The following is a 14,577-nucleotide window of genomic DNA, read 5'->3' as shown; positions in this document are numbered from 1 at the left end:
CCCCCCTTCCCTCCCCCCCCCCCTCCTTCCCTCCCCCCTCCCCCCCCTCCTCCCCTCCCTCCTTCCCTTCCTCCCTCCCTCCCTCCCTCCCTCCCTCCCTCCCTCCCTCCCTAAACTGTAGTTGAGTATTGGAGTGGTGTGTGTAGGAGGTGCCTTGTGTCTAAGTTGCAGCATAGTCCAATGAGAAAGGTTGGGTGGCAGCCACTTTTTATATCATGGAAAAGTTCAAGTCTAAAGATAGAAGAAATGAAGTTTATCTTAAATTGTTGTGTATAGAAAAAGGGTCATTATTTATAAACAAACTAGATATATTAGTGGGAAAATTATAGTTTACAATGTATGTACATTGAGTCTGAAAAATATTGGACACATAAAAGTTAATTATGCAAATTTGAGGAAATTTGAAGAGAGCTTTAATTTGTAGAATTTTGGCTTTAACAAGTCTAGACTCTTTTTAGTCTTATATATATAATACTGTTAATTTGCATGAGTATAAAGAAGTTCTTTAAACAAGCAGTGGACCAGTTGTTCCTTGAGATCAGTGGCTGCTTGCATTAGAATCCCTGGAAATCCTGCAGCACCAGGCACATGGTAGACTTGAGATGCTTTTCTGAAATGCGTGGGTGCTTGAAGAAATAAAATACCTGGAACAAGTTTGTTTGTTCCATATATCTGCAAACCCATTGAACTTGTCTTCACAAAGAGCCAGCATGTGGTCTGTTCTCAAAACCTCAACTTGACTAGGCTTAGTGGTACACACTATGTCCCAGCAATTCAACAGGCTGAGGCCAGAGGATTGTATAAGCCATGAGTTGAGCCAGCTTGGGCTGCACAGTGAAACTCTAACTCTTAAAGTAGGGTGCAAAACTCAGAACATCTGTAGCTTGTTAGGCCATCATCACCCTCATCTGGAGTAGGACAGTAGCCTTCTTGGCCCCTGTCCCAGCCTTCCTCTTGTCCACCCAGCAGCCAGGGTGATCCTCCTAGAAGATGAGACCTTAAGCATCTGAAAGCTCCCACGGCTTTCATCTTACTCAACAGTGAAAGGCAATTCCTTCAAATGCTCAAGTCCCATGTCACACACTGGTCCTGACCCAGCCACACCATCACTTCTCTGGACCCTTTTTTTCTCCTCTTCGCATTCTGTTCTTGCCAGTCTCACTTCCTTTGTCCCTGGAACAGGCCAGGAATTCTTCCCTTGTGCTAGCTGTTCTTTCTGCCCACAGTCTTCTTTCCCAAATATCATCTGTATGTACATGACCTACACAGTTTTCACTTCACTGTCTCCGTGCCTGAGTATCATACCTGCCACACAGTAGGCACTTTCTTCTGCAAGAAGGAGAAGGAAACCAAGTAACAGGGAAGCCCTGGAACATTGAGGGGAGGCCAGGAGCTCAGTGATAGCTCATGGATGTGAAGGTGTGACCGCAGAAGCCGTGGGCTGTTATCCTCCTTAGGTCAGTGGGTGCTATCCATGAGAACTGCTCTGAACTTGACATCTTTTCTGGTAATTTCCAACTGATGTCTTTCTAATATTTACAACCATGTTTCCATTTCTTTCCTGCCATTACTGTAGTTGTATCTGCCTCCTACCTGATTCAGAAGGAGTGTGACAAATGACACATAATATACTGCTTTCACTTCCTGTCATGCAGTTCTGGAAATTCTCCAGTTTCTGCTGTTTGTCCGCTGGGCCATTCTGACCACCCCAACTCCAGGTACCGCTCTCTTCTGGGGCCTTTATATGGCTCCTCTAAGTTTGTCTTTCAGATTGCACGTTGCTTCGGATAAAAATCGTGAACAACATATGGCCTGTTATGATTCTCTTTCCCCAAACTCTGCCATTTTGTATATTTGTGACACACTGCAGATTTTGTAAAGATTGCTTCATAATATTTGTTTGCCATCTGCCGTACTCTATTTGGTATCTTGCTAGGATTTTTGCCTCCATTTTAAGTGACATTAACAAAATCCAGCCAGTACATAGACTTTCCGGTTCTCCTTTTGCTTCCCTAATGTGCTGGAAAATCATATTACTATGCTCCAGGCAACTAGAGAAGTCTGGGATTGTCATTGCGAACCAGTGTGTCAGATCTCTGAGCGCACCCTCTCCCCGGTTATATCCTGTAATGTTCCTTTGGTCAGATGGCAAAGAACCTTCATGTATAAGACAGAAAAGAGCTCAGGTTATATCTTTCTTCTTTCCGCTCAGCGCCACTTCCTTCTGGAGCTCTATACCAACCGTCTGTACCTTTCGAACTCTTGGTTCCCTTTTAGTTAAGTTCTTAGGATTCATGACTCCAGTGAGTGTAGTTTTAAAATAGCCAGTACAGTTTGAAAGGCAAATAGCCAGGCCGTTTGCTGGAGCTGTCTGAGGAGGTCTAACTTTTGGGGTAAAGATGTTCCAGGTCACTTTCCACTAAGCTGCTTGGTAGCACTCTGCTTTCCTCTCTCACTTGCTTCCCAGGCCTGTCCCTTAACTGCTTCCTCTCTTTAAACGCTGGGGTGAGTGGTTTCTTCCTGAGCCTGGCATCAGGGGGTCAGGGGCAGGTTCCGTTTCACTTTTTGGCCAGCATCACCTGCATTCTCATGAGTGTGGTTATTTTTCCAACCCAACTTCCCACTTTGACAAGAACAGCATCTTCATTAAAGCAGCTATGCACGGAAATTAGAGGGTAAAGCAGTCCCCTGAGAAACCAAGACATCCATCCTGTTAGGCCATACGAACTATTAGTTACTGTGTCACATAAGCCTGATTTTATCACCAGGCTTAATTGGAATTCTCCTTTCAACTGGTCTGAGCTCTTCCCTTGGAGTCAGACCCATGTTGTAGGCTCGCGGCAGCACTCCTTCCACCCTTCCGTCTGCTACAGCGCCTTGGCGGTGGGGCCTGTCTGCTGTGCTTGGAGTCTCTGTGAGGCATCGATCTGCCAGCTGACTTCCCTGACAGAAATCCTCAAGCTTACATAGAAACCACAATTCCAGAATACTTTAATAAGTAGTCTTAAGTACTTAAGTCTGGGTTTGCAAGTTTAGAAATTCCCCACCTCATTCCATCTCCCACTTCGCCCCCACTTCCTCTCTCCTTCAATGCTTCCTTGTCTTAATTTAGATAGATAATTGTGTAAATGGTACGTATGGAATTTATGGTCTCTCATCAAGTCATAAAAGGCTTTTCACTTTTACTAAACTCTGAGTGCTTTCCTGTTCTATTCATGGAATACCTTCCTGATGTCCTGTGTGTTTGTGTGTATGTGTGTGTGTGTCTGTTGAAATTTGAATGTGAACTGTATCTGCATAGCTAACTCTGATGCAGGAATGAGATTGGCCAAAAGCTCCTTTATGTTGGACAGAATTTGGCCCAGATTGGCTGATTATGTGTGTGCTCATGTGTGTGTGCAGGTACACATGTATTTGTGTGAGCATGTCTGTGGTGGTCACAGGTTGACTTCAGATGTCTTTTTTAGTCTCCATTGTCTTTTTTTGAGACAGGGTTTCTCTGCAGCTTTGGAGCCTGTCCTGGAACTAGCTCTTGTAGACCAGACTGGCCTTGAACTCACAAAAATCCGCCTGCCTCTGCCTCCCCAGTGCTGGGATTAAAGGCATGAGCCACCATTGCCCGTCTTCCATTGTATTCTTTAAGGCAAGTTCTCTTACTAAATCTGGAGCTTGGCTAGACTGGCTCTCCGGTGAGACCCAGGTACCCTCCTGTCTCCTTGTCCCTAGCACAGGGATTTTATTTGCTTGGCAAGCACTTTACCAACAGAGCTATGTTCCCAGCCTTTTTTGACCTGACTTTAAAACTATGGTATGCCTTTGTGGGTGTTGGTACATAGTCTTCCATACTTTTATACTATGTTCTCTCTTCTTCCTTGTCTTCTGAGTTTCAAAGGAAACTTCCAGCTTAGCCTTGAGTATGTTAGTTTCTAAGACCCACAAAGAAACGCCTGCTAGATGGTGTTTCTCTCCAGTGTGTCCTTAGAAAGTCTGTATTGAAAACTAAACACAGAAAAAGCAGTTCTTTATGTGTAGAAATTTCTCAGACATGCAGGGATGCATGCAGGAATGTGTCTTTTGCATACCATTGTGGTACTCTTGTTTGTAGAGTTTTCAGTAGGGGTTCTGGACAGCTCCCAGCTGTTTGGACAGTGATTTGGAGACACTGATTCAGTAGACTTGGGGAACTGTGCAGCACGAGGCTTTGGAAAGAAGACCCTTTGCGAACCATTGGCTGAAGTCATGGAGGGTAACGGAGGGAAATGCTGCTTTCCCCGGTGCTGTCAGTTTGCTGCTGCCTACTGAGAGCAAAAAGGAGCCACTAGTATTTTGCTTGGTAATAGGCTAATTGGGAAAAGCACAGAGCCCTTCCCGTGGCCCCCATGATCTTGTCACCAAACAGGAGGACATCTTCATAATGTCTTCCTGTGGACAAGTGGGTATGCCTATGTATGATGGGATACTTGTGTGATGAACCAAATCCCTCTGTTCTTTCAGAGCTGTGCAAACTTATTCTTTTAGGATGAGATGCCCAATGTGCCAGGTTTGGAATGGGCCCATCTAATCAAATCTGCAGTTATATGCCCATGAGTGAGCAGACCTATAGTGCTGACTGTTTAGCAAGTACTCAGATCCTGAGCATCTTGCCGAGGGCTGCCCCGTCTAGACTGTTACCTGGGCAGAGCAGGCTCTGCACGCTGCTCCAGTGGTTGAGCATTTTTTCTTTGAACTGTGTATTTAGAATTTCTGCATCAGCCGTCAGATGCTCCCGCTCTTGTTAAAATTTTGTTATTACATTTCCTTCTTTCTTTCATCCATCCATTCATTCAGTGTGTGTGCTTGGATGCCCGTGGGAACGCATATGCTGCCGCATATGTGCAGAGGCCAGAGGCCAGCTTCCAGGAGCTGAATCCCTCCTTCACCAGTGTGGAGTCTAGGGATCGAACTCAGCTTGTCAGGCTGGAAAGCAGGTGCTTTATTCACTGGGCCATCTTGGTCACCACGTGTTCCTACTCTTTAGAATGATGAGCTATCAAAATATTTAGAAATAACAAGAAAGTTATTCTAGTCCAGCCTGGGAAAAGATGTTGGTGGTGATTAGGTCAACAATTCTATTTTAGGTTAAAATTGAGATCTGGTCTTCTCAAGAGGTCTATTTTTAGGTTCTTAAAAACAGCTTTTCAAACTAAGAGAATTACTGAAATGAGCTCATGGTTTCTAGATGTGAGTTCTTTACTATTTATTCACATTCTGGTTATAGGTTTTGTAAAGTCTTAATAGCCCTGAGTCTTGAGACTATTTACATTATTTCAAAATAGCATGAATCACCGTTTGATTCTTGCAGGTCAGAGGACTGGGACAAACAAAACCCTTAGAGAGAGCTTTGCAAGATAGGATGGAAGACGGAAGCCTACTGTTAGAGCCCCTTTGCTGTGAGCCTTGTGCGAGGCCCAGGCTTGCCTTCTGTAAAGCAGAACGAGCCCTGCTGTCCGCAGTGCAGGGCTGTAGTCTGGTTTTCGGGCAGTGTAGCATGTGAAGCCCAAGTCAGAGCCCCTTCCTGCAACAGTGTTTAGCAAATGGGAGACATTTTCACCTGCTTCAGTGATGTGGTCAGTTTTTTGGGAGAGAGGAAGAATAGGGAACGGGAACACGGCGCCACATGAGACATAAAAGTACCAAAGTAGAGCGAGAGGCCTCTCTTCCTTCAACAGCCAATCTTGTCCTACTCCAGTCAAATTTACTTGACCTAGATATGCGTCGAGAATAACTAGAGAAGTATTTTGATTTTTTTTACCTTCCTTTTAAAAGAAAATTTTAGTTCTTCCTCGAGCAGGTGCTCTAGCTCCTTTTCTGGCCTCTGTGAGCCCTGCTCCCGTGTGTACATCTTCCCGCACATTCACACAATGAAACGATAAGATAAATAATAAAAAAGAATGCAAGTCTTACCACTTTCATCATATTCATTTTTTGAACAGATGAAGATGAAGATGGTGATAGGATTACAGTGAGAAGTGATGAAGAAATGAAGGCAATGCTGTCATACGTAAGTGCACTGCATACGATGGCTATTGTAGTGTTTTTAAAAACGTTTTATCTGTGTGTGCGTGCACGCGCATGCCTGCACACACGCATACACATCAGAGGTCAACTTGCAGGAATTGGTTCTCTCCTTCCTTCCACCATGTGAGTTCTGGGGCTGCAGCTCAGGTTGTCAGGACTGGTGGCAAGTGTCTTACCCGCTGAGCCATCTCATCAGCCTGGCAAACAAGGACTGTTTTTAAAGCATGTTAATGTAATTGAGGATGCTGTTTCTTGGGCACGGTGAAGATATGTAAGTAAATCACAGTTGCCATGGCATTTTCCTGTGTAATAGATAAGGTTTTCAACATTTCCTTATGTGAAAGTTAAGGACATTATTTTCAAAAGACACTTACTGATCATATCATGAACATTAAGAATAATGCATCTTAATGACTTTTGCATTAGGTATGGTGCAGACTAAATGGACTATCAATTTCCTGTATTTTTTATGCAGTACTTAAAGTAACGGCTCATTAAAAATGAACCCCTGGGCTCTAAAAAATTTTTTCAAAATCTACTTTTGACTGGAGATGTCTTTCACCCTTCCAGACTTCAGTTATAAGATAGCTGCAGGCTTTTATGGACGCAGGATTTAAAGATGTACTCCGGGTTATTTTCTGCACTGCCCACCCTCCTGCTTGTACCCTGGAACGAACAGCAGGACTGGATTTATACTAGGTGGACTTTTCTCTGGTATCTCGACTTTTGCTGGAAATTTGCATCAACATTTGTCTGAGACTAATATAGGTAACAGAATGGGTACAGTTCTGAAGCTTCAGTACCAACCGAGAAAAATTTATAAACAACAAGAGACATAATAGCTTCCCTGAGCCCCGGTTTGAGCTTGCCTCCCTAGTTTCCTTTTACCTGACTTTGTACTCTGTTCGGAAAACCTTTTCTGGTCTGGGGAAGGAACTGCTAGAAGCACAGCTCCGCTTTGGGGGCCTGGCCTGAGGCGGACGAGGCGGATGACTTAGCCTTTCAGGACCACAGTTGCCTCCTCTGTCAGTGGTGGGTGATAACATACGTCCTTTCTACTGCACAGGGCAATTGTAACGATCAGATAGGGTCACAGATGTGAAAGCGCTCTACAAACGCAAGGTGGTAGTACTGTGGACATGATGGACAAGACTAGACTCTTGCTTTTCCCTCAGACTTGAATTGGAGCCCACAGTCAGGACGTATGCTTTTGATAGCCTTCAACTTCAACCAGGATATTGTTTCATCGTAATGAAAACTGGAAACTGTCTGTGTGGGTTTCTGCCAATAGTTTTAATTTAGGGTAGGAGGAAAGAGAACAAGAAGGATGGCATGATTAACAGAGCATTGCATTCCTACCAGCCCAGAGTAGGAAAAGTCAATTTCCCATTGACTTCCCATTAACTTATGTGGGAGTCTTTGTGTACTGAGAATTTAGAGCTGAGATCATCGGTACGTGGAAGGCAGAGTGGGATTGTCTTTTCCAAGGCGGCACTGCTGTTGATGGATTGGCTAACTCTCCCGAGAGCATGACTCCTTTGTTTTTCGGAAATGCACGCACACAGGCGGGTTCTGGTTTTCTAATGTAAGGCTTTGGCAGAGAACTGACAACAGTGTACTTTCACAGGCATTCGGCATAACCACATCTAAGCAGTGTGGACTTCTCAGAAGGACCTTGCTAATCGTGCCCCCTTGTGAAAGAGAGTGCTGAGTGTGGTCCTCATGATGCTGCTAATCCTTTCCATGTCTGAGTGCCCAGTATGTAAGCTCAGAGCTTGAAAGTCTCTCTCTCTCTCTCATTGATTTTTTTTTTAACTTATTTGTGTATCTGTGTGTGTCGGGGGTGGTAAGGTAAAATGGTAATGGAGGAGTGTGTAAACATCTTGTGTGTGAGTGCAGATATATGCATGCCAGGGCATGTATGTGGAGGTCAGAGGACAAGGTGAGGAGGTCAGTCTTCACCTTCTGCCAGTTTGAGGCAGGCCACCGCATGTGCCAGGCTAGCTGGCCTTTGAGTGTCCGTGGAATCTGCTGTATTGCAGTCATCCTGCTGCAGTCTGGGGTCACAGACACTTGCCGCCATACCTAGCTTTACATGGCTTCTGGAGAAGTTTGCATGTTTCTGATGTAGCACTTTCCTCACAGGGCCATCTCCTCAGCCCTTAAAAAGGAGAATAATTTAATCATTCTGTGATAGACATTAGCTCTAGTTCGTGTCTGTGTGTGTGTGTGTGTGTTGGGGGGCTAGAGATTGATCCAGAGCCCCATATTTCCCAAGCATGCATCCCATTGCTGAGCTACCCTTCCAACCCTTCATCTCTATTTTGTAAATGTTTGAAAGGCATGCCCAAGGTCTTAAAGCTGTATTGAAAGTTCAGACCCCGGCCTGGAGAGAAATGGCTTGGTAGTGAGGAGCAGGGACTGTTCTTGCTGAAGACCTGAGTTTGGAACTGCCCGGAACTGCAGTTCCGGGGGATTTGACACCTCTTCTGGTCTTTGTTGGCACCCACATGTGCATGCACAAACCCACACACAGACATACATATATACACATAACTAAAAGTAAATTTTAGAAAGAAACTATAGATTTTCATTTAGCCTTTCGAAATCCCACGGCCATTCATTCTTTCACACAGTATCTTTTTGGTCTACCACCTAAAAAAATCTACTGGAAACTCTGTCAAGGCCATTATAAGACTTGATTGATTTATTTATACAATATCTTACTTGTGCTGTCTGGACTATACATTCCCTATAACTTACATTTATTTTTCAAATACATTATTTAATTATTTTTTGTTGTAGAAACATTAGTCATGATCATATAATCTTGTAGGACAGACATGTCATTAAATTTAGTAGTCCCTGAGATTCCTTGAGAGGTGTTTTTTGGTCTGAAAACAACTATCCCTCTTAGTTTGTCTCAGTCCTTCTGGTTGGAAATTATTATGGGGACCAGCATTGTCACAGTAGGTTTCACAGATAGTCCTGGGGTCACCAGCCTGGTAAAGGAATTTTTCATTGGTGTTTATTTATTTAAATTTTATTTTATTTGACTCTTTTGTTTTCAGTATGTCCCTCCTTGCACTCCACACTCTCTCTCCTCCCCCTTTCCCCTTCAGAAAAGAGCAGGCCTCCCAGGGATATCAGCCACAGGAGGCACAAGGAGACACAATAAAGACCTTGAGAGCTTGTTTAGACCAGTCTTCCTTTTGGGGGAGGTTGTCCTTTTCAACTGAGCATGCAACTTCTGAAGAGACTCAGGTAGAGCTATAAGGAAGGAAGGGGATACCCATCTAGCCAGCCAGGTTAGCTTAACCAGCCCTGGTGATCAGTGGGGTTACAGATGCCCTCCCAGAAGCCTAGGCTATAACCAAACATGACTGGAGAAAAAAATAAGTCAATGTAACAATGCCTAATAATATTCTGCTATACTCATAGATTGGTGCCTAGTCCCATTGTCATCAGAGAGGCCCACCCAGCAACTGATGGAAACAGATGGAGAGACTCACAGACAAACATTAGACTTCTCCGGGACTTCTGTTGAAGAGAGGGAGGAAGGATTGTAGGAGCCAGAGGGGTCAAGAACATCACACAAAAACCCACAGAATCAGCTAACCTGGGCTCATAGTTGCTCATAGAGACTGAACCGACAACCTGTAGCCTGCATGGGATTGACTCTGCATACATGTGACAGTTGTGTAACTTGGTATTCTTTTGGGATTCCTAACAATGGGAGCAGGAGATGTCTTTGACTCTTTTGTTGGCCCATTCCTCATACTGGGTCATCTTGCCCACCCTTCATACAGGGGGAGGTGCTTATCTTACTGTAACTTCATATGCCATCTTCTGTTGATATTCATGGAGGGCCTGCTCTTTTCCAAATAGAAATGGAGGACAGGATGGGGTGGGGCAGAGGGGAAGTGGCAGGGGAGGGGCTGGGAGGAGAGGAGGGAGGGAAAACTGCAATCGGGATGAAAAATAAATAAACAAAACAAAACAAGACACAATAAGGCTAGGCACAAACCCTGATATCAAAGCTGGGCAAGGCAACCCAGTAGGAGGAAAAGGGTCCCAAGAGCAGGTGAAAGAGTCAGAAATACACTTTCCCACTGTTAGGAGATACACAAAAAATACCAGGCTAATAACTATAACATATTCAGAGGACCCAGGGCAGACCCATGCAGGCTCGGTCCAGTGAGCCCTGATTAGTTGATTCTGTGGGCCATGTGGTCCTGGTTTTTGCAGCCCCTCTGGCTTCTACAATCCTTCCTTCTCTTCTGTGGGGTGGGACCTAGTGGAGATCATCGTAGTAAGTGCTTACATAAAAGATTGAAGAGATCCCACACTAGCAACTTAACAGCACACCTGGAAGCTCTGGAACGAGAAGAAGTAAGCACACACAAGAGGAGTAGAGGGCAGGAAAAATCAAAACGAGGGCTGAAATCAATAAAATAGAAACAGAGATAACAATATAAAGAATCAAAGAAAGAGTTGGTTCTTTGAGAAAATCCACAAAAATAAACCCTTATCCAAACTAACTAAAAGATGAGGAGAAAGAATATCCAAATCAGAAACGAAAATGAGGACATAACAACAGATACCAAAGGATTACTAGGTTATACTTTTAAACGTGTACTCCACAAAATTGGAAAATCTAAAAGAAATGGATAGTTTTCTCAGTTTTTATTTTATACATTCAAATTTGTGTGCTGGGTGTAGTAGGTAGCTCACACCTTTAATCCCAGCACTTGGGAGGCAGAAGCAGGCAGATGTCTGTGAGTTTGCAGTCAACCTGGTCTACACAGTGACTTCTAGGCTATCCAGAGCTACACAGTGAGTCCTCTTCTCAAAAAATAAATAGGTGTCTTAGTTAGGGTTTCTATTGCTGCAACAAAACACCATGACCAAAAAGCACGTTGGGGAGGAAAGGGTTTATATTTCAGCATTACTGCTCATCACTGAAAGAAGTTAGGACAGGAACTCAAACAGGGCAGAATCTGGAAGGCAGAAGCTGACACAGAGACCATGGCCGTGTGGTGCTTACTGGCTTGCTTCCCATGGCTTGCTCAGCTCACCTTCTTATAGAACCAGAACCAGCGGCCCAGAGAAGGCCCCACCCACCATAGATTTGGCCCTCCCCCATTGATCACCAAATGAGAAAATGCCTTGACAGCTGGATCTCTTCGAGGCGTTTCCTCAACTGAGGCTCCTTCTTCTGATGACTCTAGCTTGTGTCAAATTGACACACAAAACCACCCGGCACAATAGATAAATTCAGCTAGACTCTGCAAAAGGACTTGGCATGGGAAGATCCCACCGGAGAACTGCATTTTACTGTAGGCACAAACTACAACAGCTTTGACTTTAATGTAGAATTCAGTAAAATTATGTTCACTTTAAATCCATGTGGGGAAGCGAAGGTGGAGACGTTTCACCTTTGTTCTTCTACAGCTCTCAAAAATGAGGAGTGGACAACCTAGGTAGAGAAAGTGAAGGCATGCTGAATCACACCCCACCCACAATTGGATGAAGGGATTTTTCTGGCTTTCGGCCAACATAAGTATAAGTTTTTATCAGTAATTTAAATAGATTTTTATAGTAGACCTGAAAATGTTGGCTTTTTAATTGAAAACTTATCAATTATTTAAATCGCTAGCAGCCCGAGGCTGTTAATTTTATGAGCGCTGTAATAATGGCATACCGTGGTTTTTGATCCACGTGAGCTGGGGCTGTCGAGTGGCAGTGAGGGCATGTCCTGGCAGCAGGTTGTGCGCTGTTAAGTAATAGCCAGCAAACAAACTGAAGGCTGCCGACTCACATCAGGACCATTTCGTATAAGTTATTTAGAAGCTGTATTCTTTTCTCCATTCGATATATTTTTAAGAGATAATGAGAAGAAAACAAAGCTGTAATAAATTGTCTTTTAAGAAAATGTAAAGTAATTTGGTCTCCAAGGAGATATTTAATGTATTGAGAGACTTCAGCAGCCAAGTGTTATTACAGCAGCATGGTGATAGCTCTTTGCATTTTGTTATGAGTTTGTGTTAATCAACAATCTGTTTTTATAGCGTAGTTTCTTGTAAGTTATGCTGCTAGAATATTCCACTTCTGGGATCACGGCTTCTCCTCTGACACTATTGTATCTTTTTAATTCCTCCATAAAGTATTTTTTTAATTAGAATTTGAAATGCTTTATTAGAAAAACATACAACCTACATATTCTGAAAACTAAATACCTGATCGTTGCGAATTATTTAAAGGACCCTGTTAAATATTCCCTTAATGTAGTTTAAATTTGGTTGTTGTTCTTATTTTTCCCTCTCATTTCTTTTTAGAAAGATTAGAAACAGGAGGCTGCTGTTCCCCCTTGGTCTTGCTGTGCTGCAGTGCTGTGGAGCCCATTTGTTGAAGGGCTCATTGTAATGCTAACCTCTTCTTTGGGGTGGCCTTTCACAGACAGTGCCCCGTCTGTGAGTGGATTCATACTGGTTTCTGCTGGGTCCTGTGTCTAGCAAAGGATGTTTTTCAGGCTAGAGTCTCCTGCTCCTCCTAGGCGTTTGTGAGTGGAGCAGAGTATTAACAAGAATAATTCTCTTCATTTGCTCCCCCTCATTTCCAGAAGAGTACAGGATGAGTTTTACCGTAATGCCTCTCATTATAGCAGAGACCTTGTGTTTCCGTGGAGTCTAAGTATTCCCTTTGGTATACTTGACCATCGTGTACCTTGTTAGACAGTGGCTAACGTCAGGGAGAAGCACTCTTTGACCTCTGGAGCACCCTGTAAATTGGGCTGTAATTATCTTTACCCTGGTCTGCATAATGTGGAGATTGCCTCTAAAACCATGGTTAAGTTGAGAAGAGCCGGAGGGCACCTCAGAGGTCCCGTGAGTGCCTCCGCTTCGCAGGTGAGCACCGGAGCCCTAGATGTCAGCTTCAGAAATGTGTTGGAGGTATAGGTCTGGACCAAGGAGGCCTGGACAGAGACTCCCACCTGTTTATGGGTTTTGTTTTGGTGACTAGTAAGTTTTACGGAGAAAGTTTTGTATGTACTACTTCTTTTTCTTGATTATTAAAAATAACGCTTTTTACTACAGTGACTATGCATCTGAGTTCAAAAAATAATGAAAAAAAAATTCTAAGGCTTCTGAAGTTTAAAATATATATTTTGGCCAAAAAATATTTTTACTACAAAATATACTACCCGTTTGGGAGTAGTATGTTCAAGAAGCCCAGGGCCTCTGCTGGCAGGGAGTTGTCTTAGAGAGCATTGTCCACAGATGTCTTAAGTATACTCTTTATTGAACAGGATTTTACTTTGCAGGGGACAAAGTCAGCTCAGCCCTCAATAAGAAGTTAGTTCCCAGCTCCATCCATTAACGTGTACAGTCGGCCATGCAGAACACTCTTGAGGCAGGCTGGAGAGTTGATGAAGAGAAGGGAAACTGGACCTGTGGTAGGGGAGGAAGGTTCCTGAAGTGTACTGCACTCGGATCCTTCCTAGCGGTGAGAAGACCTCCAGGTCCTGGCTGCTCTATTCAGCCTCCAAAGACGCAGTGTTCTGTGTGTGTTGCAGACTCTTTGGGGAAGGGGAAAATCAACGGAGAAATGAGAATGGGTGCAGAGGTTGGCAGCATCTGGCAGCATCTGTAAACACGAAGAACGTGAAATGCACATCAACAACAGCGTTGAGTATTCAAAGTTAAAATCTAATGTGGAAAGTAAAGCCGATGACGCTACAGGGCACAGGTTTGATGTGGAAAATGGTGTGCTGCTCTTGTACACATAATGTCCTGTCTGCTCTAGACATGACAGTGTCTGCATCACCAGAAACGTTTAGTGCCAGGAGCCAGTACCGTTACACGGTGGCACTCTTAGCTCTTACAGGAGTTTGTTTCCAGTATGTCCAATAGCAAATAAGTAGTAAAAACATTCCAGTCCAGATGCAAAGGCAATTGGAGTGATTATTAAAGGCAGTTTGAGTTTTGTCACTGTGCGGGGTCTCACCTTGTAAAGTTGTTCTCAGAGGACTCCCACTTAATGGCCCGAGAGCCAGAGAAGATACATATATAATAAGCATTTTTGACATTATTAAAGGAAATATATTCAGTCCAGGCAGTGGTGGCGCAAGCCTTTTATCTCAGCACTCAGGAGGCAGAGGCAGGTGGATCTCTGTGATTTCCAAGGCCAGCCTGGTCTACAGAGTGAGTTCCAGACAGCCAGGGCTACACAGAACAAAACTCTGTCTTGAAAAATGAAAACAGAAAACATTCAAGCAGCTTAAGAACAGAATAGAATCTATAGTCACAACTCTTTGCTAGGAAACCAAATTCTTGTGTTTTTTCTTTAAAACATTTTTCTATTTGTGTAAATCAGTTCATTTGTTACACTAAATAAAGGTAATTTGAATTGAAAAAAAAAAGAATGCCCTTTAGCTGGGCAGTGGTGCCACACACATTTAATCCTGGTGCTCTGGAGGCAGAGGCAGGCAGATCTCTGTGAGTTCAAGGCCAACAGCCT

The 14,577-nt window shown here is 43.7% G+C and overlaps 1 protein-coding gene across 7 annotated transcripts in view; it reads left to right on the top strand.

Moving 5' to 3' along the window:
- Nucleotides 1–14,577, top strand: part of Map2k5 (mitogen-activated protein kinase kinase 5) — a 226,115-nt gene that overhangs the window by 12,469 nt on the left and 199,069 nt on the right. For 6 of the 7 annotated variants that reach the window (XM_050151791.1, XM_050151789.1, XM_050151790.1 and 3 more), the window contains exon 3: nt 5,973–6,040. The exons of the other annotated variant lie outside the window; for it this stretch is intronic. In XM_050151791.1, coding sequence (XP_050007748.1) covers nt 5,973–6,040 — 68 coding nt within the window. The remainder of the gene's footprint in view (nt 1–5,972; nt 6,041–14,577) is intronic. 7 annotated transcript variants of the gene reach the window in all.

This window comes from Alexandromys fortis, unplaced genomic scaffold, assembly GCF_014885135.2.
Source record: "Alexandromys fortis isolate MF-2015 unplaced genomic scaffold, M_Fortis_MF-2015_v1.1 scaffold_70, whole genome shotgun sequence".
Lineage (NCBI taxonomy): Eukaryota > Metazoa > Chordata > Mammalia > Rodentia > Cricetidae > Alexandromys > Alexandromys fortis.
Note: the sequence above shows the minus strand (reverse complement) of the source record. Positions and strands in the feature narration are given on the sequence as shown.